At 33.2% G+C, this 26,127-nt stretch overlaps 1 protein-coding gene across 1 annotated transcript; it reads left to right on the forward strand.

Annotated features, from left to right (window-relative positions):
- The first annotated feature begins 8,714 nt into the window (after positions 1–8,714).
- Positions 8,715–25,681, forward strand: LOC148607630 (myeloperoxidase-like). The gene is made up of 13 exons (XM_088544863.1): positions 8,715–8,792; positions 11,424–11,474; positions 12,762–12,982; positions 13,409–13,576; positions 13,966–14,002; positions 17,630–17,736; positions 18,433–18,531; positions 20,293–20,373; positions 22,018–22,516; positions 22,792–23,016; positions 23,431–23,600; positions 24,185–24,290; positions 25,456–25,681. Exons 2-13 carry the CDS (start codon positions 11,425–11,427, stop codon positions 25,538–25,540), a joined length of 1,848 nt encoding a protein of 615 aa, XP_088400989.1. The 5' UTR covers positions 8,715–8,792; position 11,424; the 3' UTR covers positions 25,541–25,681.
- Positions 25,682–26,127: the final 446 nt, after the last annotated feature.

Below are 26,127 nucleotides of genomic sequence, written 5' to 3' on the forward strand. Positions count from 1 at the left end.
ACCACCTATTAATGTCCGACCAAATCATTAAGGCTGCATTAGTTGCCAAATTTGTTCAGTTTTCATTCTAGTGAATTTTGCAATGAAATAATTTAGTAGTAATGCAATTGAAGCAATAAATATCGATAATACTTACAGATATTGTGAAAACAACGTTTTTTTTAAATCAGAGAAGATCAATAGCTCTAATCTCATTATTTATCGCCATTACTTCCGAAGATTGCCGACAGGACATTCATCTGAATTAAAAATACTTTATCCTCTGAAAAAAATAACAATAACGGATACACAGGTAAGCACGTGTCTTGTTTTCATTTCATTTCATCTACTTCTTTATTAGTTTTCAAATAAATAATGACCGTATTTGAGCCACATCATGTCATGTCACAATATGTAAATTTCAAAAGGATCCTTGCGTTATATTCGAACTTTTTTCTTTTACGGCTTGGGCAATCGGTCTTCCTTACTACTGAATAACCAATTTCGCTTTGCAATCAGATTTGTTATTAAAGAAGCGACCCTTACAGCACAAGGATTAAGGATACAAGAAGTCACATGCATACGGATTTATATAGGTCTATTTTTTTTTTTTTTTTTTTTTTTTTTTTTTTTTTTTTGTCTTGCAATACAATAAATATATAGACACCTATTTCATGTATTTAATGCATGTTTTTGTGGATATCAAGTGAAGTTATACAGGAAAAGTACAATTTAGTAGAAATAATTCAAAGTTAAGGTATATTTCAACAGAAACCAAAATTTATAAAAATGGAAGCTAATGCAGCTTTAATTGTAGTTTTATAATAGGTGATAAATGAACTCCTGGGTAAAATATTTTTTTTGATGAACCGGACCGGTCATATTTCCGTTATTTATGCATTGGATAGGTCTATTGAATATAAAAATACCAAACATATACATTGAAAATATCAGTAAGCTGAACAAGTATTTCAAGAGGCCGCATTATCTATATATCACTGAAACTGGTTCAAATTTCAACATATCTCTCGTTTTTGAAGGCATGCATTTTACTGTTATAATATTTGTTGCTGTATTCAATGCTGGAACCATTTCTAACTGCTTTCTCAACGTGTCAACTAGTAATGTCATCGGAAACAAAGTGTATCTTTAAAATAACCGGTTTGCTTACACTATCATCCCTTGCAGTTTAATTCAACGTATGACAAATAATGTGAATGGGAAACAAGAATAGAGCGGTAATCAAAGAATGTCGATGATAATCATTTGGCACACACAAAAAAGAACATGAACAAACAAAATAAAACATACAAAGAAACAAAGGTAAATGAGCAATATGAGCTTCAATAAAACTAGAAGTATAAATTAGATGGTAAATACTACAATAATGCTAACAAAAATAAAGTATGAATGACAGTTCTAAAAAGAATACTATGTCGTGATCACAATCCTCCATTTTTATAAATCTAGTCACTGTGGAAAAAATATAACACTATTAAACACACCTTCAAGGAAAGAGTCCCTTGTTAAAACAGAAATAAAGAAACTGATTATAAGTTACACAAATGCACAAACAAAGGACCAGATTAATGAGACTTGAGAGCCCAATAACAGTTTAAATCTTTCTCTTGTTGATGTTTGGGTTAGCATTTCTTTTTCTATCTTGTGTACAACAAAATTTTATCATAATTCTTCTTACCTAGCATTATTCTTACCTCTTTTTACAAGTAATAGAATGACTAAAACCTCATGACGCTGATCAAAAAAATCTATCCTTTGACCATGAAAGCACTGATTTCAGTTTGCCAGGAAGTTAATATGTTATACCTTGAGGGGATCTCTACTAACTTACTATCTTTAACAAAAAAATGTTAATCTGCGTATAGCTAACATCTTGACGTTTTGTTTAAGAAATAAATCACGGAAACTCCATTTTATAATTGTTTTACCACGGGCTGACCATTTACGCCGATATTTTATAATGCCGTGGTAAAACAATTATATGGATTTTTCGTGATTTATTTTGATACTAATAGGACAAATACGATTTTTTTTCATTTTCGTGATCAATAACGGTAACCTTAGACCTGCCATATTTGTCCATATTTGGATGTTCACACATAAACAAGTACAATGTTTCATTCATGGACAATTTTTATTGTTTGTTTTCATACATGATGGCGCATGTGGCACGTGGCGAGTTCTACCGTGTACATATGTAAGTGATTTTTACGGAATATAATATAACTATTCTGAAACGTTTGATATGTTTTATTAAATATGAATTTGATGTTCATTCACGTTGCTGAAATGAATGAAAACACCTGATACACATCGGAATGTTACGTGTGTTTGTTCACATGATTCAGATTGGCAGTAATTCACACACACACAAGGCACGCCCAATGATTGCGTGATGCTCATACAACAATCAAAAATCAACCACAGTTGTGGTCTCAAAGCCTTTAAAGGACGTGATATTAGAAAAAGGAGTAATCAAGAAAACCAAAGAATGTATGTATTCCAGCGGCAAAGTTTAGAGTGGGAAAACAGATACACACAACATAGAACATAAAATAACCATAATAATGCATACAAAGTAACAAAAGTAACAAAAGTAAATCGGACTCTACTGGGAGCATGGACTAGATGCACTTTTAGGGTAACCTCCTCTGTTTTTCTAGAAACAGCTGCCGAGTTGCTTATAAAAAGTCAAGTCCATGGCAGACACGTTGAACAAATCAGTTATCATGGTGCAGATGGATACAACGTAACGATGCACGAGTTTATGATTGCGACCATAAAACCTTTGTTGTGATCACTTCAATATTGTAGAAACATAACCCTTTTCCAGAAGCCTAACTGTAAGAAGTCTAGCGTGGTACAAAAGTATGTATATTAACGTCAAGCTCTAGCATAAAGTATGAGTTGTGATACGTAGATGCAGAAGGGATTAAATCATGAAATAAACATAACCTAGTTGAAAATAAGACCTGAAATATGTTTGTTTACTAGATAGGACCCACAGACTCCTTAAATCTATCTAATCATTTTTTATGTATTCATTTTTATTATTTTCTTTTCTTGTCTACTAAAAGTGGAACAGGACCAGCCACTGTGCAGTACAAACTAAAAGAAGTTCCATTTCTTCTTTGTATAAATAACTTTGGACTTTCTTTCCGTGACCAGAATGAAAGATTGGTGCATGTAATCTTGTGTCTCCAAGCCTATCTAGAATAAAGTGTTGTCTTGATTCTACAATTAAAGTTTTGTATAAATCACCTGTCAATTACTTGTATAAATCGTTCTAATCACAATCATAATATTTACACATAGTGCACGATTTTGCAAAAAAGTTAATCCTGCCTTATATTACAAAACAAACAATATTCACTGATCAGATATGAGATCATTTTCTTTCTTATTAGAAATGTTGATATGGAAACACAATTTCATTTGTTCGACTGAACGAATGAATCTCATAGAGTAATCAAGGGAACCAAGGTTATAGCGGTAATCAAAAGAATGTAATCCAGGGACAAAGACCAGACATGGAAAACAGACATACACAACAAAGAACATAATTAACTAAATCATACATACAAAGTAACAAAGCAAAAAAGCAACTCGGACTCCACAAAAAACTGGGAGCATGAACAAGAAGCACCGGTATGGTAAGCGTCCTCTGCTTTTCCAGAAACACCCGCCGAGGTGCATATGAAAATTCAAGTCCGTGGTAGACGAAAGAGGAAAGGAAAATGATGACGCGATTAACAAATCAGTTTTCATGGTGCAGATAGATACACCATAACGATCCACGAGTACATGAAGACGACCATAAAACTTATGTAGTGATGACTTCAAAATGCATTTCATCCCCCATCTGTCAGTCTATATTGACAGTCAATAGTGAAAAGAACAAATCACGTTGTGTATAATTGTAGGCTAGAATCTCGTTGTTAATGGAAACAAAAAAGCAAATCGTGTTTTTTTTTCCTTTTCTTTTTTTTCCGGTGGGGGGGGGGCTTTTTGATGGCAATAGACGTCTGGTCTATCGGCTATTGTTTACATTGTTAAAGAAATTGCTGAAGTTTTTTTCTCTAAAGGTTCATGAATTTTCAAATATATGTTGTTATTACAACAATCTGTTCTTCAAAGTGGGGCTTATCAATAAACCTAATCGAATGTGTGATGAATAAAAGTATTATTTAAAGATAATTATAAAAAATACTTTATGTATTCTCAGGGGATCAATAAATAAATACTAACTGCCCAAAGTATTTTATTCTTACCGAATTGGGGACAAGCTATTTTCTTCTTGAGGATGGGATTTTATGTTGAGTTAGACATGTTATTTTGTGAAAGTTAAAAGAATCCATTTGGAAATCTACATTGTTAATAATGCGGGAAACGTTGAATCATATTTTTGTCTGTTCATGCTGAATAGAATATTTTTCTGTCTCAGATTTGTCATATTTTTTTTTCAAAATAATCACAGCCTCCCCCTCCATCCCTTCTGTATAAATATGGTCGGTATCTTAAAGATCTGACATTCTGTCTGAATATTCAGAAAGTATTATCAATAGCAACTGCAAGCTTGGTTATAAAACTATGTATGAAAAACAGATTATACAGTTATTTATATAAATGTTCCATGCCTGACAAGTGATGCATTCATCTACTGCAAAATTTCCATTAAATCTACTCGTTTAACGATATAATAGAGAGAAGAATGGATTCTGTCACCACATTACACTTTTCTAACATTAAATGTATAAGTATCTGATGTAGCATGCAGCAGTTTTATATTAGTCGATTAGCGGTATGGAAAATATCGGAAAACACAAAAGTTGCATGCATGTATGTCTAACCCAGTATTTTAATAAGTCAAGAAAACAAACTTTATCATCGATCTTCACAATATTCCCCTAAATTAATATAATGACTATTTATGAAACGAAATTAAGACTTATATTTTGAATTCTTGCATGAATACACACAAATATCGGACCAACAACCTCCTGCACTCAAGGCGAGCCAAAGAACGCCCAGATTTAACGAGTGTGCGGAACTAATTTAGGAAATGAGTTAAATATTAATGTATTTTTTGCACAAGAGATCATATTTTGGTTATATGTTGTGAACGACGGATTTATATTCGTATTTTGGCGTTTTGGCGGGTGAAAATCCGAGATTGCAATTACAGAATTTATTTCAAAGATTGAATTATCGAAAAAAACATTATGCATGGAACATTCGGTAAATTAGTCCTAACTAAAAAATATTTTATTTTCCTTTTCTTTGTCTTCAAAAATGTCCCTTTAATTGATATAAAACTACGATTGTGATGGTTTTATGCCGGTCGCTAGGCATAACTTATATCCGTAAATACTCTTTTGATATCACGATCTCGTTGATCGTTACGATATATCTAACTTCACCCTGTAAACTGATTTGTTTAACATGTCATAGTTTTCCTTTCCTTTTTCGTCTACCTGGACTTAACATTTTATGAGCAACTCGGCGGTGTTTCAAGAAAGGCAGAGGACGCTCACCCTACCGATACACCTAGTCCATGCTCCCAGGTTTTGGTGCAGTCTGGTTGCTCATTTATTTTTGTTACTTTGCAAGTGTAAGTGTTATTTCATTTATTTTATGCCTTTTGTTGTATGTGTCTGTTTTCTACCCCAACGAACTTGAGATAAAGGATACTACAGACACTGTAAAGTCAGCCTCATATCTTGACCTACACTTAGAAATCGACTATTAAAGGTAACAAAAAAAGACCAGAAAAATACTTACCACGAAGTATTTTCGCATATTGAAAAAAAAAACAAGTCGAACTCGCTTTAAATATCTATTTATGGCACCCAAAAGAATATTAAAACCATTCCTAGAACTTCACTGGCCACATCGGATAACATAAGCCCTCTCATGCAGTATGAGGAATTATGGGACTTATTTCATTTTTATAAATCTGTTTTCGTAATTTATATGTTTACCATGCTTGGTTTATGATCACTAATTGCATCACAAAATGACCTCATTCTTTAACTGTGTCAAAACATATCATTTTAATGGCTGGTGTAGTATTTTATCAGATTTTAAAATGGTTTTTTTACAGCAACATCTGTTATGAAGGAGTCTATATGAAATTTTAATACAAAACCTCCACTCTTACATACCGATTAATCAATGTAGCAATAAATGACAAAAAAGTAACATCGAGTTTATCAGATAACATTTTGTAATAGAACAAAAACAGAACAACAATATAAAGCAGAAGCTCTTTCTTTGCAATGATTTTGTTAAACCATCAATTCATTTTGTTTCCATTGCATTTCCTTGCAAACGGCGATAGTTTGATTTATTATATTACGTTAACAGGAAACTTAAAGCTACGAACCGCACTGATTCTAGCAAAAATTACGCATTGTCTTTTTTTCAATGTTGTTAAAATATTGTTAATTTCCTTTTGTTTCAAATGTTAGTATGATTATACTTTATATTGCAACATCTGATTAAAAGTTAAAATCTTTTTGGGTAAGCGCTAGATATGAATGAATAACTTGCATAATGTCCAGCAAAAATTTTATTCTTATTCTTTAAATTTCTATAGCCAATGATTTGGTATGAATATCAACATCTCTCTTCATCTAGAAATAATATGCAAGGAGTTGAGCTATTTTATCTAAGTAAAATCTAAGTAAATAGGTCTGCAAGTCCAAGTAAGTAAAGTATCGATGCTTTATCACCGCTTTTCGAACATAGGTTTTTGTGTTTTCATATCAATCAAATCTATTTGTCCTACTGCATAAAGTTAAATTAGCAAACCAATTTTATCAAACACTCTTTTATTTTGTGTTGGTACTATTAATATAATTTTCGCTTCAATAACCTTTTAATACGAGCCCAATCTCCGACCAAACCGATATGTTTTAATATTTTAATTTGATGAGAATCCTGCCATTTGATTGGTTTCTTGACAAAAATCAACATTGTTTCAATTGTATAAACTAACTTGATATTTAGGCCACGCCCACCTTTTACGGAACTACTTTTTGTTTGTCAACATCCGAAACAACTTTTTCAGTCACATTGTAACGTTGAAACGTTTTTGTGACAATAAATTATTGTTTATGTATAAAATGCACATTGAACCTGAAATTAATGAATTTATGTTGTGATATGTTCAAATAAACTTCAAGTTATTTCCATACACATGCTATCGTTCGGGCCCCGTGCAGGTTCGTGTGTCAAAAGAATAGGCCTGCAGCAGCGCTAAGCTTGTCGTAAAAGGCGACTAAATAGTTCTCAGAACCTTAGTCGGGGGCTAGGGCGCTCTGCCCACAGGGCAACTGGGTTGGGTGCCCCAGGTGGTGGAATGGGGTACCCCTGGTGTGTTACATGCTGGGGTTGTCAGGCTATAATACGGAAAACCTGACTGCAAACCATAGTGGTGCACCGTGTTTAGAAAGATGCCACGTTCCTCGCATATTAAAGAACCCTACTGTGGTATTCTTCCGGAGTAGGAACCATAGGCCTCCGCCACAGGAGGCTTAATTGCCCGACCCTAACCATCTCTCCCAATTTCCAGTGGCAATCAAAACTTGTCGACCCCATTGTCCTTGTGTCCCATCCCTTTTTCATTTCATCATCATTTCATGTTCATTTTATCATCAATTTCATGTTCATCGTCTGAATATAGCTAAAATATTGCTGTTCGGACGTTAAACCCCAACAAACAAAATAAACAAGCTATCGTTCGGATTCGATATTTTGGTGGATAGTGGTTTATTATTGATATCATTATTTATTCTATCGATCACTAGATTTTCAATAGTGATTATCTCTCTTATCATGGTATTTAATCCTTAATCGAGTAGTGTTAAATGGTACGTTTCCATCACGTTATAATTAAGATACTCAATCGAAATTTTCCTTTTGTAAATATAATACATCTAATGCTGCAGCTGAGGCTGAAACACGTGTACTAAATGCATATTTTGTGTTCATACAATTCATCAGTTCTGCAAAACCGAGGCGTCATTCCATGAATATCACGTGAACCTCTAGCTGCTGAATTTGGCTTCCTGTTTCGATATTTTTGGTTTTGAGTACCTGATTACTAATTGATATTTGAATTTAGTTTATATGTATATGTTCAGATGCTGATGGTGAGAGATTACTCAATGAAACACTTGTACGCCATACCGAAGTGTGACGGGTAGTTCAAATTCTATACACTTTTACCGACTCCAATATTTTATATTGACTGTGTTAAAGTGCCTACATGCGTATATAATATTAACAAACGTTGACTAATGTCTACATTCAGACGTTATATGTTTTAAACTAACAACGTGAAACTACATACTCATTGACCAAGATATGTATCTATTAATCAATTTTTTATACTTTATTAAATATCTAAAGTATATTAATGAATATATATAATATTACATTTATGCACACGCCGTGCATCACAAAATACCCTTTTGTTTACACTATTTCAAAACATGTTACTTTTGCGGTTGTTTTATCATTTTATTATCTTTAATTACCTGTTGAAGGATATTTCAGTAACATCTGTTTCGAAGGGCATGGTCTAAGTAAGAATTATTTTTTATTATAAATTGAAATATCAATTAATATAGATTTTGGAAATAATGACAGCACCATAAAAAGATTCCGTGTCCGATAACAAAATATAGATAGGTTTATTGATTTTGTATTTTTAACATTCGAATATTTAACCTTAAATCTGATATATTGTATTTTTAATTTGCATTGGCGTCATTTGCCTGGGCAAGGTAAGTGTAAGAGGTTATATATTATAAAATTAACTTATTACAATATTTGATATTACTTCAGCGTTTTTTGTTTTTTGTTTTGTTTGTTTTGTTTTTTTTTTTGGGGGGGGTTGGGTTTTTTTTTGTTTTTTTTTTTTTTTTTTTTTTTTTTTTTTTTTTGCTGTCGAAAATGTTTTGCCAGTATCGTACCCGTCTTACTTTAGTACTTAAGCACTAACAAAAATAAAATAAAGACACTGCTGGTGACACAGGTTAATCAGAAAACCCAACGAACTAGTGACGATTTTTTTATCTAAATATGTATACATGTAAGACTCAGATGCATGTCCGCCTCCACAAAGGTGTCCGCTTTCACAAGCAGGTACATTCATATTATGAAATCAATCTTGTCTTGGAATTTGGAAAATATCTTACATTACATCGTAAAATGACGCGGTCACTTTCACGAACGTAAATTCCATCGCATAAGCATTTCCGATTAACCGCTGTCAAACAAAACCGTTCATGTTCGTTTTATGATTTGTTTTATCTTAAAGATACCACACTTCCTGGACAATGTTTGACCAGAACAATGAAATGTTCATAATTATCATTTTTACGACCGCATTTTTTTTTTGTATCTCCCTGGAGTCGTTCGGTAACTTTCCTTTACTTACAATAACATGAAGAAAACTTATCCAGTAATTCAAAACTTTCAACATACCGTTTCTACGACATGGTAGAGGACCCTTTGGAATTTGGAGGTTATTGACCCACCCTTTTGAAAATAAGGATTAAAATTGGAAAGTAGGTGTTATCACAAAAAATAATTATAAATCTATATGCTTAGCGTGTCAAAACCTAATATTGTGTCAACAATTGCCCAAGGTAAACAGAGGGCTGAAACACCTAAATGAACTGTCCCGTACTACCATACATCGTGTACTAAGTTACAGCCCTAAATTAATCCTACGAGGAGAAATATTTTATATAACCTAGCTGGCCGAGTGGTCTAGGGCGCTGGATATAGTGCAGGCAGTGTTGCCATAGATGTCACAGCAATACGAGTTCGAGTCCCGCGGATGGAACGACCAAAAATGTGCTTCGCAAATTTGACAGTTCTAACATCGTTGGGAATTTTTCAGACCTTTCTATACGTTTATATTTCTTCCCTGTATCAATTTGATTCTGAGACGTTGTATATATATTTCATCATATTCGAACCAAAATCTTTTCTATTTCTCTCACTCTACTACAATACCTTTACAATACAAGTCATAACAGACCTGTTTCTAAACCTACCTCATCACTATACAATTTGTGACTATCATTTCGGATATTAGTTTTCACAGACTGTTTTAACCGGTTTGTGATGAAAGTCTAGAAGAAGAAAAACGATCATTTCTTCCAATACCGTCTGTCAACAAAGATATAAATGCAGTTAATTGGGCTAACATCCTCCATTACAAAAACGTCATGAACAAAATTCCCCAGTATTTCATAGATAAATTTCATATTTCTTTACCTCACCGCATCAAACTTTTCAATTACAAAAGGCTATTGCAAGACCTCGAGATTGACGACTTCAAGACTAATCCACCTGCCTGTTCTGGCAAAAGCTCTCAGATATGGTTTTTCCGGTCAAGTCATTACGGAGATTTAAACATCTACGAAAACGAACTTCCTTTTTTATGGTCCCTAGTCCATAAACCACGCTTCATATTTTGGAATAATATTTTTAAAATTCTTATGTATACCGTGAAAAACTCAGCAAGAACATGGATAAAACGAGAATAAAAATACATTGATTCACTGTCAGAGTGGGTAAAAGCTGAAAAAGGTCTTTAACATTGAAACGTATAAACGTTTTAGAAAGGTCAATGAGTGTCAATGCTTCATCATTTTTCAAAGATCCCTAAGTAGCAAAAGCATTCTGTACTAGCAGACAAAGCTCAAAACAACATTATTTTTGTCTGCAAAACGAATAACACCCAAAGTTTATTATCAGAAGTAGACGTAGAAAAAAATGGCAGTAATAAGACCTATACTGCTAACACTCTCCAAAGAAGAGATAGTCGAAAACCGTAAATCTGTGTTATCCTCTTTTGGTCTCTCTACAAAAGACGGTGATCTACTGTGTATGTACCGGATTCTAAAACTCTTCAAGGATCCATACAAACAACGCTACATAGCTGGATCTTCAAATTATACTAACAAATCTCTTTCAAATATTTTTTTCTATACATACAACTGTCAAAGAAGGTTTCCAGTCCTACCACGATACTTGTCACCCCCATAGTGGTATTAGTTCAATGTGGATCCTGCCAAATTCGAAACCCTCAATTCAAGATTATTATCAAAGTAGAATATCATTGAAACCTATGATTTGTCAACTCTTTATACTTCCATTTTCCATTTTAGTGCAGTCGGAGTTTCTCATTTACTTTTGTTACTTTTTATGTGTCATTTTGGTTATTTCATGTTCTTTGTTGTGTGTGTCTGTTTTCCATGTCTGGTCTTTGTTTCAGGATTAATTTTTTTTCCGCTTGGATCATGGTTCCATTGATAGGGTTAGTTTGTTAAAGTACCTCAGTTTATTATCAAATGCCTATGACAGGTATTATACTTTACAATTCTTGTGTATCTTTTTAGGATGAATTTGTATACCGTCGTTGTAACGTTTGTATTGTTCTGGCATGTTGCGTAAGTATAATGATAAAAATGTACAACTACTATCTATGCAAGTTTGATCATTTTCAAATATTTACCTTAACCTTACTCTCAAAAACACCGAGTCTCACTAGCTGTTACTTACATTGTGTTGCTATTTTAAAGAAGGACATGCATGGGTGGTAGGCAAGTTTTCAGTGCTGTGCCGATACGGAACTTATTAACTCCTTTAACTAGTTACAAAAAAAAATTTCTTCTTTTTATAATACTCATTATTTGCATTTCAAGTCATTAGCTTTTATCCTAAACCTTTTTTGACTGTAATGTATAGGGCTTATTTCATTCTACGTAGGTATAAATTTGCTTGCAAATTGGAAAGGCATCTTTAGAAGCGTTTAACATTTGAAATCTCAAAATCCTGATTATTTGTAATCCACAAGGAAATATTGATGTGAAGACATAAGCAGAGGTGTGTTCCACCTTTAAAACATGACATGGTCGAACATTTACGTCAAAAGTTCAGCAGTCCTTTTGTCATAAGTGTAAAATTATGACATCACAACAGATCTAAACTATTGCGGAGTCATAACTTACGAATTTTTCACTTGCAACTTACTATGAAATCGCTCTAACAGTCCATAGTTTATTTTAAACTCTAGTTCTATTGAGACGATTCATTGAAAGTTTTCCTGGGAGAGTAATCAAGGGAACCAAGGTTATTGATTATCCATTCAACATATAGAAAAAATGAGATATCATATTAAAAAAACAGTGTTACTGAGAGATAGCTCATGTCATATTAAAGAATGACAATACTATCCAAATTACATGTATTAGAAAAATTCGGTTATTACAATTAAAGAATTTGGAGTAGTAATGTAAAGTAAGATTAGATGAAGTGCGTTTTGATTTTTACGTAGGATGCAATTAGGGTCCGAATATTTATATGTGTGAAAACAAGATTCAAAGAATAGACAATGATTGGAAAATTTATTTTTCATAGGCATTCGATTTTATCAAGGATGATTTCTTTATCTGAAAAGATCATTATTTGTTCTCTGCATCACTTGGTGTGTTTTAAAAAATAGTCTAATATTCGAAAAATTGGGATTCTTGACAGACTTATCTGCCCTTAACATGTTCAATTTTAGTGCATTTCAATGAAATTATGAATCAATTTACCAAAATGATATAGAAAATCTTGTCATTTTTTCCTTGATTCTGATGTTGAAATATTCTTTCTGGGGTATTATACCATGCGTGTTTATCCACTTATGATGCCTTCATCGTTTTTTTTTATTCACATTCCATTTTATCAAGGATCTCGAGCGACTTGGATGAAACTATAGGTAATGCAGAGAATACAGAGCAGCTGCTACCGACGCATGCAGAAATAAACGGTGATTGTGACCAGACGATACAATGTGATGGCAATCCAAGATATCGAAGTGCTAATGGCGCCTGCAATAATCTTCAGAAACCTGCTCTTGGGACGTCTTTCAGGGCTCAGGCTCGCTTCCTTGATCCTGTATATGCTGATGGTATTGCGATACATTATTTTCCACGAAGTCGTTATCATTTGTTTGCCTTGTGACATAAGGGTTCAAAGAATTCCATGTTGAATGTCAATGAATGAGAAAAAATAGTATTGATCGTTTCATTTCACTACGAGAACCATTATTAGTAATATATAGTGTAAAACGAATAACTAATAGTTCAGTTAGAAATATAGCATTTTTACTCATTTTCATTTTTTCGTAAATTCGCATTTGTGCCATTGTTTGATATATATTGTTATATTGTGATGCTTCGGGATTTTATTTTATTTTTTTTTATTTTTTTCTTTATTTTTTTTTTTTTCGATATTTGTTAAAATAAGTACTAGAATTAGTTTATCCGTAATTACCCAACCTAAAAGTGTGCTAGCAAAAAAAAGTATGGTGAAAAAAGTGTTTTGTCTGAACCAGGTAAAGACTCCCCACGTAACAATCCTGACCTACCATCAGCCAGAGATGTCAGTAATAAGTTGTTTAATGCCAATGATGCAGAAAGTTTTTCTTCTCGTCATACAGTACAACTAATGGCATGGGGACAGTTTCTTTGCCATGACGTTGTGGCTACCCCTTCTGTTGATGGTAAGCCTTGTGCTTTATGGTAAACATAACTTACGACTAATTTTACACCTACGATTTTTCGACAGTTAGATACAACGTTAACGTTGATAGTTTTTTCGAATATTCATATCATTTACATCTTATCATTTAATTCAAACAAAAATAGAAGTAATAGTTACAATCTTCTTGCGCGGGACTATAACACATTAAAATTGACACATTTTCACATAAATTCCTTGGTACTTTATCAAACCTTAAATTTCATATTTTCAGTGTATGAGATAAGAATGTTGTAAGATATAAAAATTAAGGTAGCCTGAATTTCCTATTCTTGATTTCATACTAGTAATACAGAAACCTTTTATTTGCCATGAAGAGTTATTCTTTACAACAAAACATATAATATTTAGGTAATCTAAATTGTTGTGATGAAGCAAATAAAGAAAAGTAAGTAGCTTGTGGGTTTCCTTAGTTTTTGTGTTTCCGCTAAAACATTAAGTGTAAATGTTTGTAAGAATCTGGGAAAAATCAGAATCATGCATGTCAAAGCCTTACCAATCTGACAATATAATATCACTCAAGGATACTTTTTTTCTATTTGAAAAGACCATTATCTGATCTCTGCAACACTGGCTTTGCGCAGAAATTGTTCAATAGAATTTTAGAAAAATTACGTTTTTCATACCATGTTTCACCCACTGCCTGATTCTTACAGGGACTGACACTTAATATGCATTTATGTTAAGACAATTAGCATGCGTTAGATATATTTCCACAAGAGTAATCAAGGGAACCAAGGTTATAGCGGTAATCAAAAGAATGCAATCCAGGGACAAAGACCAGACACGGACAACAGATATATACAACAAAGAACATAAAGTAACTAAAATCATACATACAAAGTAACAAATGAAATGAGCAACTCGGACTCCACTTAAAATTTGGAGCATGGACCAGGTGCACCGGTAGGGTAAGCGTCCTCTGTTTTTTTTTAGAAACACCCGCCGAATTGCTCATAAAAAGTCAAGTCCGGGGTAGACAAACGAGGAAAGGAAAACTATGACCCCTTGAATAAATCAGTTTTCTGATGGATACATCAAAACGATCCACGAGTTCATGATGACGACCATAAAACTTCTGTAGTGATGACTTCAATCTTATAGCAACGTAACCCTGTTCCAGAAGCCTATTTGTTAGAGTTCTAGCGCGATACAAAAAGTCTGCGTAGTTTCGACAAGCTCTGGCATAACGTATGAGTTGTGATATGAACATTCCATACGCAGGTGCCGAAGGGATGTTGCCACAGATGAAAGGAAAGTTGACAATTCTGAATGAAAAGTCATCACGTTTGTCGTAAAGTTTGGTCAATAGTTTTCCTTTACCATCGATTTCTAAGTGTAGGTCAAGATATGAGGCTGACTTCACAGTGTCTGTATTATCCTTTATCTCAAGTTCTTTGTGGTAGATGCGATGTATCAAATACCCGAAATTAGGATTATTTAGATAATACGTCATCTATATAGCGGAAACTGAGATTAAAGGATCAAGCCAAACGATATTCTTTCTGTCGGATCAGATCAGCTGTAAGGTCAGCCTCTTAAGAGTGAAGGAATAGGTCAGCATGTAAAGGAGAACAACTTGTTCCCATTGGAATGTCGACCGTTTGTTGAAAAACATGTCCATTACAGTGGACAAATATGTCGCTTAAAAATTCCAGCATTTTGTAAACATCTTCCTATGTATATTTGGAAGATAATTTGGAATTATTTCTTATAAAGTATAAGGAATCTCTACCAAGAACTATATATTTGTATTTAGGTGTACCATCTTTTTCGGAAAAACAACGATGTATAATGTTTTAAGTCGGGATTTTAACTGCGTATGTGGAATAGAAGTATACAGTGTTGAAAAATCATAGGAATATAATGTTATTATATTCAGATAATAGTCTTGAATTTAATACGGGAGTATTAAGTGTTGTGGTAGGACTTTTTTCAGCAAGGTAGTGATTTGGAAGAACGGAAGAATTTTCCTCCCGGAAATATATATTTAGCATGCTCCCGCGTGCTTATCGCATATCCCACGGTCTAAACGTATTAAAAATGAAATTTACACCTGAAGTCCAAGGAATGCGTATAGTGTGCGCATCATCGTAATCCATATGATTCACGTTGCAGTCACATGTATTCACTGGGCTTTTTCGTGTATGATAAAATGAATTGTAAACCAAAACATGATAAATCCAAATCAGATTGATTCTTGCAGAAGTCATATAATGAGACTTCCACAGTCATAATGAATCAAGAATCCAGTACTATGCTTCACCATATACAAGATCAAACACCCAGTTGTTGTATGAAATGATTACATAGGACTTTGCCGCTCTCCATCAAAAGGTATCACGTGACATGGAAAGCGAATTCCGATCTGTCATAAAGGTGGCGTGATTATTTTATTTCAATCGGATTGATATCCATAAGATAGACAAAATAACTTTTGTAGGTTATTGTATTCCTTTTTTTTTTTTTGAGAAACCTAATGTAATACACACAGCTTTGACGGTCTGTATGTACAAGACTTTGGTAACAATATCATTGTCGCAAATAAAATTAGTTGAGAGAAAATTTCAATACTACTGTCGATTTTTTCTCGTCATGATCATGTCGCTTTTACCGTTAAATGAGAAGTGAAGTATAAGTGCCAAAAGGTATAAGGGCATTGGGATATGATTATGACCGAAAATATCATCTCTTTTATTAAAACAAAAATTGTTCAAAACATGGAAATAGGTTTAAATACTAGGAAAACGAATGCTTTATGCCCGCAGTTATATGTTGTTTAATATAAATCGCTGCGAATAATAAAGAAGAAGTGGCATTAAGGGATTTATTGGCCTAAAACATGACTGATAATAAATCATTATGCTTAAATTTTTAGTTGTGAATTTGACTTGAACCAAAATAACTGAGAAAACTTCCAATGACCTATATCAACTTTATATTTTAACATACAATAAAATATTTGGTCATGAACGCATTCACTAAAATGAACTTGTTTCTTGCAGAAAGTACACCATTTCTTTGCCAGAAATGTGACCGAAAATTTACCAAAAGCACAAAAAAAGGGCAGAATGTCTGAATTTATGTACACTTCAAGCCATGCTTTTGTCCTATCAATGCAAGGATCAGAAATCCATACTTTTTCAGTTGATATGGATTCAAGTCTCCATATTCATAGTAAGACGTTCAACAATTGGGTATTAATTTTTTTTGGACGAATAGAGGCCCTTCTCCTTCTTTTCTATCGGAAGATTTAAAATGTATGTAAAAATTATAGGCATTAAGCCCTGGCTTTGGTCTATGGTTAAGATATAATTCTGCAACTCATGGTTGGTTATTGTAATAGAACAAAGCACATGTTGTACATTGAAAAACAAACGATTTATTTGAAAAAATTTATTAAAAAATGCTGAAAAAAATACGTCATCTGGTAAGTATATGATTATGTCATGTATGTCTGCATCGAAATTACAATATTTTTCTCAGCCGAAGATAATGACACTTAAAAGCCAATAATGGATGAAAATTCTTTGTAACATGCACCCTAATACTTAAATTTAATACAATGTATGACAGGAAAATACCAACTTCGAGGCATCTTCAGGCATTTGGTAGACATTAACCCTACCTCAATAAATACTGGACAAAGACCAAACATGGAAAACAGACAAACACAACAAAGAACATAAAGTAACCATACATACAAAGTAACAAAAGCAAATGAGCACCTCGGACTCCACTGAAAAAGGGGGAGCATGACCAGGTGCTCCGGTAGGGTAAGCGCCTCTGTTTTTCTAGCCGAGTAGCTCATGAAAAGTCAAGGGTAGACGACAGAGGAAAGGAAAACTATGATACGTTGAAAAAATCAGTTTTGATGGTACAAATGGATACACGGTAACGAGTTTATTTCAGAAAATAGCGCATTCTTTGTCAATTGACTTTTAGAACAGTTACAATTACATTGTTCAGATGAGTAAGCGTGACGCTGAATACACTCTTTTTTTCATCTTTTCAGTTCCGATTGTTTTCCTATATATGTACCTGATTCAGACCCATATTTCAAGGACACAAATTGTCTGAATTTTATTAGATCAGCAGCAGGAAATAAAACGTGTCATAAAGGTATACAACTATTAACCGCAAAAGACATTTAATAACTTTTTGCGTGAGATTCCTCATGTAGTTCGAAGCAATTTTTTGGGGGGTGAAAAACAAAACATTTCAGTAAAGGAAACCACAGTAGTAAACACAATAAAAACAAAAAAATTGCACTTCATCTGCATACCAGCGGTCAAGGTAGAAATTTTTATTTTTTTTTTGTCGTTTTTTTTATTTTTTTATTTTTTTTATTTTTATTGGTAGGGTTACGAAACGAAAAATATAAAAACAAATCAAATCAAATATGATTTATAATCCAAATATTCACAATCAGGTTTGATATAAATATACATAAAGAAAAAAATATAGTTTTCTGGTGGGCATAGGTAAAGTAGCATCCTTTAGAAATACCATACTCTTTTTATTGTGACGTAAGTTTTGAAGTCACTTATGGTTTGGAGTACCGGTCCAATACTTGTAAAATTTATAATTCGTTTAACAAGCACCATTTGAACACATTTGATACAGGTGGCTGACCTAAGAAAGTTTTCTTTCGATTTTCTACATATTCAACTACCGTTTTCGAGCATAAATGGAGTGGACCATGGGCCTGTTTGGTTCAGCGTATGATTATCATATTTTACTTGAGTACAGGACACACTCTAATGTTAGCTTTATTTTGCTCTTTTATCCTATGGCTATAGAACAATATTATTTTAGGACGTCGAGAACAAATAAACGATATAACATCGTTTATAGATGGGTCAATGGTATATGGATCGACCGATGAACAAATGGAAGAATTAAGGGGTTCCGATGGTAATGTATGTTTATCTATTTCACTTATATGTTGCTGCACGATTAATGACCCACCTTCTACCACTACCATAGATGTTGTTATTCTCATTTCAAAATTTCAGTAATTGATTGATAACTCTTTTAAACAGTAAGGGTAACAATAAAATTAGCGAACAATAATTCGATCCATAATCAAGCCCATATTAAATCTGGCAAAATAGATATTACACTACTGAAGCAGATGGTATCGCAATGGTCCTGACTTGGTACAGGCATTTCAAACCAAACAGTTGGTTAAACTAGGTTTTACAGTGAGCTTAATATCCCTCTTCCAATGTGGCGTGAATATACCACCGGTGATTAAATAACATTTGCATGGTATTGCGTTATAATCGGTTAATCAGTGTCACATCAGCACAAAGATCAATTTACAAAAATAAAATCATCACTCATTATTTTAGAAGAAACTGAATATTTTTCAACCAAGGACTGATATCAAGAAAAATAATTTGGTAAGAGACCTTTTGAGACGCGTTTATTCATACCCCTGATTCAGGAGTCTTTTGTGCAGATTTTTATGGCGTTCAAGACAATCAGAGTAGTTAGCACTTGCTGTAACGTAGCAAATCAATTGTGAAATACAAATATCATATGCAAGAAAATAATAAAACATATACCTAATTCAATTAATTGATAGTTGTTTCTATGAATTGATTGATTACGTTGAAGAAAAAAGAAGTAATTATTTTTATAACATTTTAAGTTTATAAGTTTAAAAATTGGCTGAGTCGTGTTAAGAATAAGGATGTGGTAAACAACCTTGTTAATATAGATATGTTCAATGTTCAAGATGTTTAAGATCTAACGGAAGTATTTCATTTAAGCAAAATAGGAAGCCAAATCCCAGATATATTACCATGTGCACTGAATAAAGCTTTAGTTTTTTTTGAAGAAGGGACGATAAAAGCTCTCGTTGTCCTAAAATACAACTAAAAATTAATTAAGAACTGCTAAAAGAGTTAAATGTGAACTTGGAGACTTGAATCCATCGCAAATGAGAAAAAAACTTTAAGACTTTTTATAATTCTGGCATTAAATGGACAAAATTCAGATATTCTGTCAAAGAATAATCAAGTGAAATTTGTACTCTTTTGTCACTTTTTGGTCATATTTTTTGGCAAGGCACTGGTGTCTGCACCTAAGAAAACAACTTCATATTCAGTGAATACATTTATCATTACATAGTTATATTTTTGTTTCATTGGAGTGGACCTAGTTTTCCGCATGTAAAGGTGGCAAAAAAATTTGCAATTGTCTGTTTTAGTGGAGTCAAGTTGCTCACTTACTTTTGTTACTTTGTATGTGTTATATTGGTTATTTATAATCCCTGAAATACATTCTTTTGATTTCCACTAGAATCTTGGTTCCTTGATTACTCTATCAGCATTTTTTTTTTTGGGGGGGGAGGTTCCATACATTTATATCTTTTTGTTTGTTATGAACAAGTATTTTGTTAATACAACAAATTTGATGTTTTCAGAAAGTATTTATAGCCTAATGCCATTACACCTTTGTAATGCTGCAAATTTCAATGACTGTAGTCCATATAATTGTTACTGTATCATGGAATAAAATCAGATTTTGACCAAATTCAAAAACACTTTGGCCAACACATGTCTGATTTATGCGTACATGCAGCATTGAATCATCTGAAAAAAGTTTGTCATTACTAATCGCTCAATGTATTTTCTCTCATGTACTTCGTTATTTGCTTGTTTGTAGGTACACTCAGAATGAAAGACAGCCAATTACTTCCTGAAAATCCACACGGTCAATGTTCTGGAGGATATTGTCAATTAGCAGGTACTCATTGGTGTGACGTTTACAAAGAACTGTATTATATATTAGTGGAAATCACTTCTGGGCAATTATTCGGAAGGTTTCTACTTCTGGGCAATTATTCGGAAGGTTTCTTTTTTCATATCACCTTCATTGTTCGTGGTTTTTTATGTTTGTTTACTTTGGGTTTTCGTATCTTCTTTGTTTGTTTGTTTTATTTTTCTTGTTTTTTTTTGTGTTTTTTGAATTTTTTGTAATTTTTTCTTGTGTCGTGTTTGTGTTGTTTTGGGTTTTATATATGTACATGTATTACTTTAAAACGTAAAGTTCAGAATGTGTTTTACAATGGCGCAGATAAAACTATTTTCATGGCATCTGCTTCTAAGCTGCGTTTAATGAAATAATGCAAAAATAAGTGTGGATCACTTGGCAAGAAATATTAATGCTACGATTTGGATAAAACATAAGGAGTGCAAAAATTGATAAAAATGGCTAAAAATGACCAGCGAACATAGCTTAAACATTTTACAGCTATACTACCTATGGTTACGATAAGGATGTATGTGTTGCTTTTACAAGTGGTCTTACATTAAACAAAAATCATAAAAAATATTATATCAAATAGCTATATATATAAATATCATAACATATAAGAACTTATGAGGTATTTTGTTATACTGACAATATATCACGATATCATTTATCATAATTAGTTCATTTTTCAAATTTGAATTAATTAGATATCACAAAAATCCCATTTTACTTCATAATTACTAAGACGACAGAATAAATCAACATTAAGGTTAGAAGTGATTTCGGCATATGGTTATTTTTATAAATCTCCGTTATTTTTCGTAAATAGAAGTATGCATTAGCAGATCTATCTTGTCAACATTAATAGTAATATGTTAACTCCAACAAGTTTCACCTACCACTTTCTTTGAAAGAGTAATCAAGGGAACCAAGGTTATAGCGGTAATCAAAAGAAAATAATCCAAGGACAAAGACTAGACATGGAAAACAGACAAACACAACAAAGAAGTAACTAAAATCATACATAAAAAGTAACAAAAGCAAATGAGCAACTCGGACTCCACTAAAACTGGGAGCATGGAACAGGTGCACCGGTAGGATAAGCTTCCTCTGCTTTTCTAGAAACACCCGCCGAGTTGGTCATATAAATTCAAGTCCGGGGTAGACAAATGGAAAATGAAAAACTATGACACGTTGAATAAATCAGTTTTCATGGCTTAGATGGTAACACCATAACGATTCACGAGTTCATGATGACGACCATAAAACTTCTGTAGTGTAGCAAAATAACCATATTCCAGAAGCCTATTTGTTAGAATACTAGCGCGGTACAAAAAGCCTGCGCATTTTAGGCAAGCTCTGGCATAATGGATGAGTTGTCATATAAACACTCCATACGCAGGTGTTGCTACAGATGAAAGGAAAGTTGACAATTCTGAATGAAAAGTCATCACGTTTGTCGTGAAGTCTGGTCAATAGTTTTCCTTTACCATCAATTTCTAATTTTAAAATTTAGATTACTAAACATATACTGTACATGTACGGGAGACTTTTTTTGCGGGGCAAAAGTTAAAAATACGGAGACTCCCGCAAAAAAACGTTAGGGTTAACACCTATAATATACATTTTCTTCAGGAGACGAAAGAGCTGATGAAGTACCCAATCTTGGACTAAACCATTTGTTGTTCGTCAGGCTACATAACAAGTTTGCCAAAGAATTGAAGGCAATAAACCCTAACTGGTCAAGCGATTTAATTTTTCAAGAATCACGCAAGATTGTTGGCGCCATCATTCAACACGTGACCTACAACGAATACTTACCAATTCTTCTTGGAGAAACCGCCATGAAATATAACCGACTAAATCCTACCTGCAAAAATTACCCATTTGTAGATTATTACAATCAAGAAATCGACCCTACGATTAGAAACGGGTTTGCCGTCGCAGCTCTTAGGATTGGACATACACAAATAATGCCTAGGGTAGCTTTCCTGGATACTTCTTTTAAGCCGCTAGAAGAACATGGCTTACCTGGACAGTTCTTTAATACTGAGATGGTAGTTGGTGACAATGGAACGAGAATTCAAGAATTAACTAGATGGCTGACGCATACCTCGTGTATGAAGACTGATAGGTATAGTCCTTAACATTTTGTTGTTTATGACGGCTGTCTCTGATATTGTTGTTGGTGTTGTTGTTGTTCAGTTGAAACTTGAAGTAAATGAGTAACCAGTGTTCAACTGTTGTTCTCAGTGGTTTTTACATTTTATTTTGCCCAATGGATTAATTTTAAACTTGTGCTTTATAAAATTCAATGTACTGTATTCTACTTCCTTTTAACACATTTTGAGATCAAGTTCTAATGAGAGAAGCCAGCACTTATTGTTATCATATCTTGCCTTTTCATAGATTCTTTCAACCAGAGGTCAGAAACCGACTGTTTGAGGCTATACACGAATCTGTCCGAAAAAGTGAGGATTTACCCGCCAGGAATATCCAAAGAGGGAGAGACCATGGGATACCCGGATACAATGCATATCGACAATTCTGTGGACTGACAAAGATCGATTTCAAAGATCATCCAATCGCAAATCATGACGAAGCCAGCTCTGACATCCTAAAAGCACTATATAAGTTTGTACTTCACATTTTCACATATTCCCATTCATTGAAAGGCACTTCAATTGAAAGACTGAAAGCTCATTGTTTTCCTTTTTCATATTTACAATTATTGCAGCTTTGATATTGAATAAGTTGTTTGAAGTAGATAATCGTCTTAAAGCATTAAGCATATTAGAAAAACGTATCTCGTTACAAATTTACAATCATTCTTGGTTCTGACACCGTATAAGACGGAATAATTTATAAATAATAGACTCTCGGGTTTCTTATGTTCAATTACTATTTAATTTGACATAAGAACCATAAAACATCAAAAGCATGAACATCCTATAGCATATCAAGTATCTATAACTTTAGTTTAGGAAATACAGTTTGTCATTTGATACGATATTATAAAGATATAAAGCTAAATCTTAAATATTCCAGAAGTGCGGATGATGTAGATCTCTATTCCGGGGGCGTGTCTGAAATTCCCCATGAAGAGGGACTCCTTGGTCCAACATTTAAATGTATTTTTATACGCCAGTTTCAAAATCTTAAATTTGGAGATTCCCACTTTTATGAACGACCACGTGATGAAGCTGGATTCAATCAGTGTGAGTATCCTCCTGTCATCAATCTCCTGTGTACTCGTTACCGGGACTCGTTATTGTAAACCAGAATATTTTCGCGCCGTTTTTTTTCGCAGTTTCTGCAACAACTTTCTTTCGCGAAATTTTGAATTCACGAACGTTAATTTAATCAAATTTTAAAATTGTTCTTTGGAAAAATTATTCACAACAGTTAATTCTCGAGTTACAGGTCTTACCGCAAAAATAACGGATTAAAAGATGATAAATAGCCTGCCACACAAATTTCACGGTTTACGGTATTTCAAACATTTAACTTCTCTGCCATAATGAGTACTAAGTCTAATCTTTAACGGCAAGTTTCCTATCCTTCTTTTAAAAAAGTCAAGTAGAGCTTAAACTTGAGCGCAGTTAATCATCAAATGTAATATTCCAAGAGGTTGGATCAACAATATATTTTCGACAATACATTCAGTTTTTGTAATAACCTTTATTGAGAACTGTTAAGAATTAAAGAAATGAAGAGTTATATTCTTTTTTTAATTCAGACTTCTGTTAAGTAAGAAATATCATTTGAATCAGTTGTACTTCAAACTTATTTTCTGTTTTAGGTCAACTAAAATCTATCAAAGGAATAACATTGGCAAAGTTGTTTTGTGATAGTTACAATTTAAAAGTTATCCAGAAAAAGGCATTTGAGAAAGTAGTACCATTATTGTAAGTGATTTTATGATCTAACCTATAGTATGGCGATAACTACACCAATAAGTAGTCGCGAATTCATAAAACGCGTCCAAAATCATACGAAAAAACTTGTTTCCGGACAAAATAAACATGTAGAGAGTAAAATAGAAATAAGTGTTCTTCAGAACACAGTCATAGACAGAGCATAGACTGTGTGCATTATAGTAGGGAAATCGTTCTTTACTTGGCTAAAAACAGTCGAAATCCCCTCATCATGGAAACTTAGCAAAGATTAAAAGCAAAAAAAAACGTATTTCGGTATGATTAAAAATGTTCTTACGAGTAGCATCTCATCAGCGGCATTAGATCCACATACATGTACGTAAAGCTCGATATCTAAAATTTAAGTATATACAAAAATTGCCAAGAATATTGAAATAGGAAGTCAAATCCAAGACTGATGATTTCTACTAAAGTATGACAGACGAGATACATTATTGTAGCTACCACGGTAAGTACAAGGAATGTAACCTCAATGTTTTATGATTTCCGAAATTTGCGCTACTAAAATTTCAGTAAAAAAAAAACTAACATGAGTTAGGCACAGCCTACAACCGAGAATCGTACTGAAACATTTACTTACTTTCATAAAAATCATTGAAAAAAAGGGACTAAACCTAAAAGGGACGAGATAGAATAGGCTAGGTTAACGGTTGCTCGTTTTTGTTTTTTTAATAACTCAGAGTGCCGGATCTAGATACTATTTTTTATTTGTTTTTGAATTGCATATTTTAATTTTAAACCAACTTCAAGGCTACTGCCATTTTGAATTTACTTTCCTGACCCATTTCTGCGGGCCTCTCTGATACCTATTCCGGTTTGACTGGACGTCCATAGTTAGCTTCGCATGCGATGCTCGGTGTAATATTTAGTTTGGTTCTGACAAATCTAACTACAGAGCTGATAAATATCCTCTTGGACGTGTAGTACATCTGTAGTGGCATCGAACGAATGGTTTCTAAATTGACATGCTGTACACGTATTACAAATAGCGTTTTAATGCTATTAAGAAATAAACACTGAAAAGCGTCTAAAAATGAACAAATTGGTGAAGACGTCCACCCAATTTTATTATCCGTTACATAAAATCTAAATTATTTAAGACGCTGATTTCATAATTCTGTGTATATTTTTTCAGTAATCCTTTACAATCGTGTGGCAGTTTACCTGGAATTGATATCAGCCTGTGGAAAGATGAAAAGTATATGTCACAGTTGTGCTAATCATATTGGTGTGGCATATAAACCATCAGTATTTAAACTTAAAGAGAAGAAGCAATGCTTTAATTGATTAACTATCTTCATATTACTTGTTAATTAGTTTCTGTTTGATCTCTTTGAATTATTTAAAAAATCATGACTGCTTTTGGTATTTTATTGTTCAGAATTATGGCACAGATGTTAAGTGACAACTGGCTTGGGCTGTCTTAAATAATCTCAACTGAAAATTCTCCTAAGATCCTTGAGTTCTTTTATGATTTTTTTTTTAATTTCAAGTGATTTGATTGGTCTAAATTGGAGTTGAGGAAAGATTTGAAGACATAAGACAATCTCTATTTGTGATTCTTAATGAAAATTGCAACAAGTTGAACTTTAACCTGTATGCAGAATGTAGAAGATGGATAAGTTCTAAGACACCGACCATTTTCATACTGAGGGGGACTTGGGATTATTTTTAAGAAAAATGAATTCTAAATTTGAGCAAAAAATATTTAAACTCGGCAATGGAGAGAAAAAAAATGGAACAATATTTCCTCCATTACTTAACAATGTATATATTCAAATATTATTTTAACTTCTTCACGGCTGAA

The sequence above is a fragment of the Perna viridis genome, chromosome 9 (genome assembly GCF_037379345.1).
Source record: "Perna viridis isolate PV_CMFRI_1.1 ecotype Kerala chromosome 9, ASM3737934v1, whole genome shotgun sequence".
Lineage (NCBI taxonomy): Eukaryota > Metazoa > Mollusca > Bivalvia > Mytilida > Mytilidae > Perna > Perna viridis.

Excerpts from the sequence above, each read along its gene's own strand:
- LOC148607630 (XM_088544863.1), top strand. The coding sequence starts at position 11,425 with ATGAATTTGTATACCGTCGTTGTAACGTTTGTATTGTTCTGGCATGTT. Across the intron at positions 13,577-13,965 it reads GGCTACCCCTTCTGTTGATG|GTAATCTAAATTGTTGTGAT; the intron begins GTAAGCCTTGTG and ends TATAATATTTAG. Across the intron at positions 17,737-18,432 it reads AAATAAAACGTGTCATAAAG|GACGTCGAGAACAAATAAAC; the intron begins GTATACAACTAT and ends ATATTATTTTAG.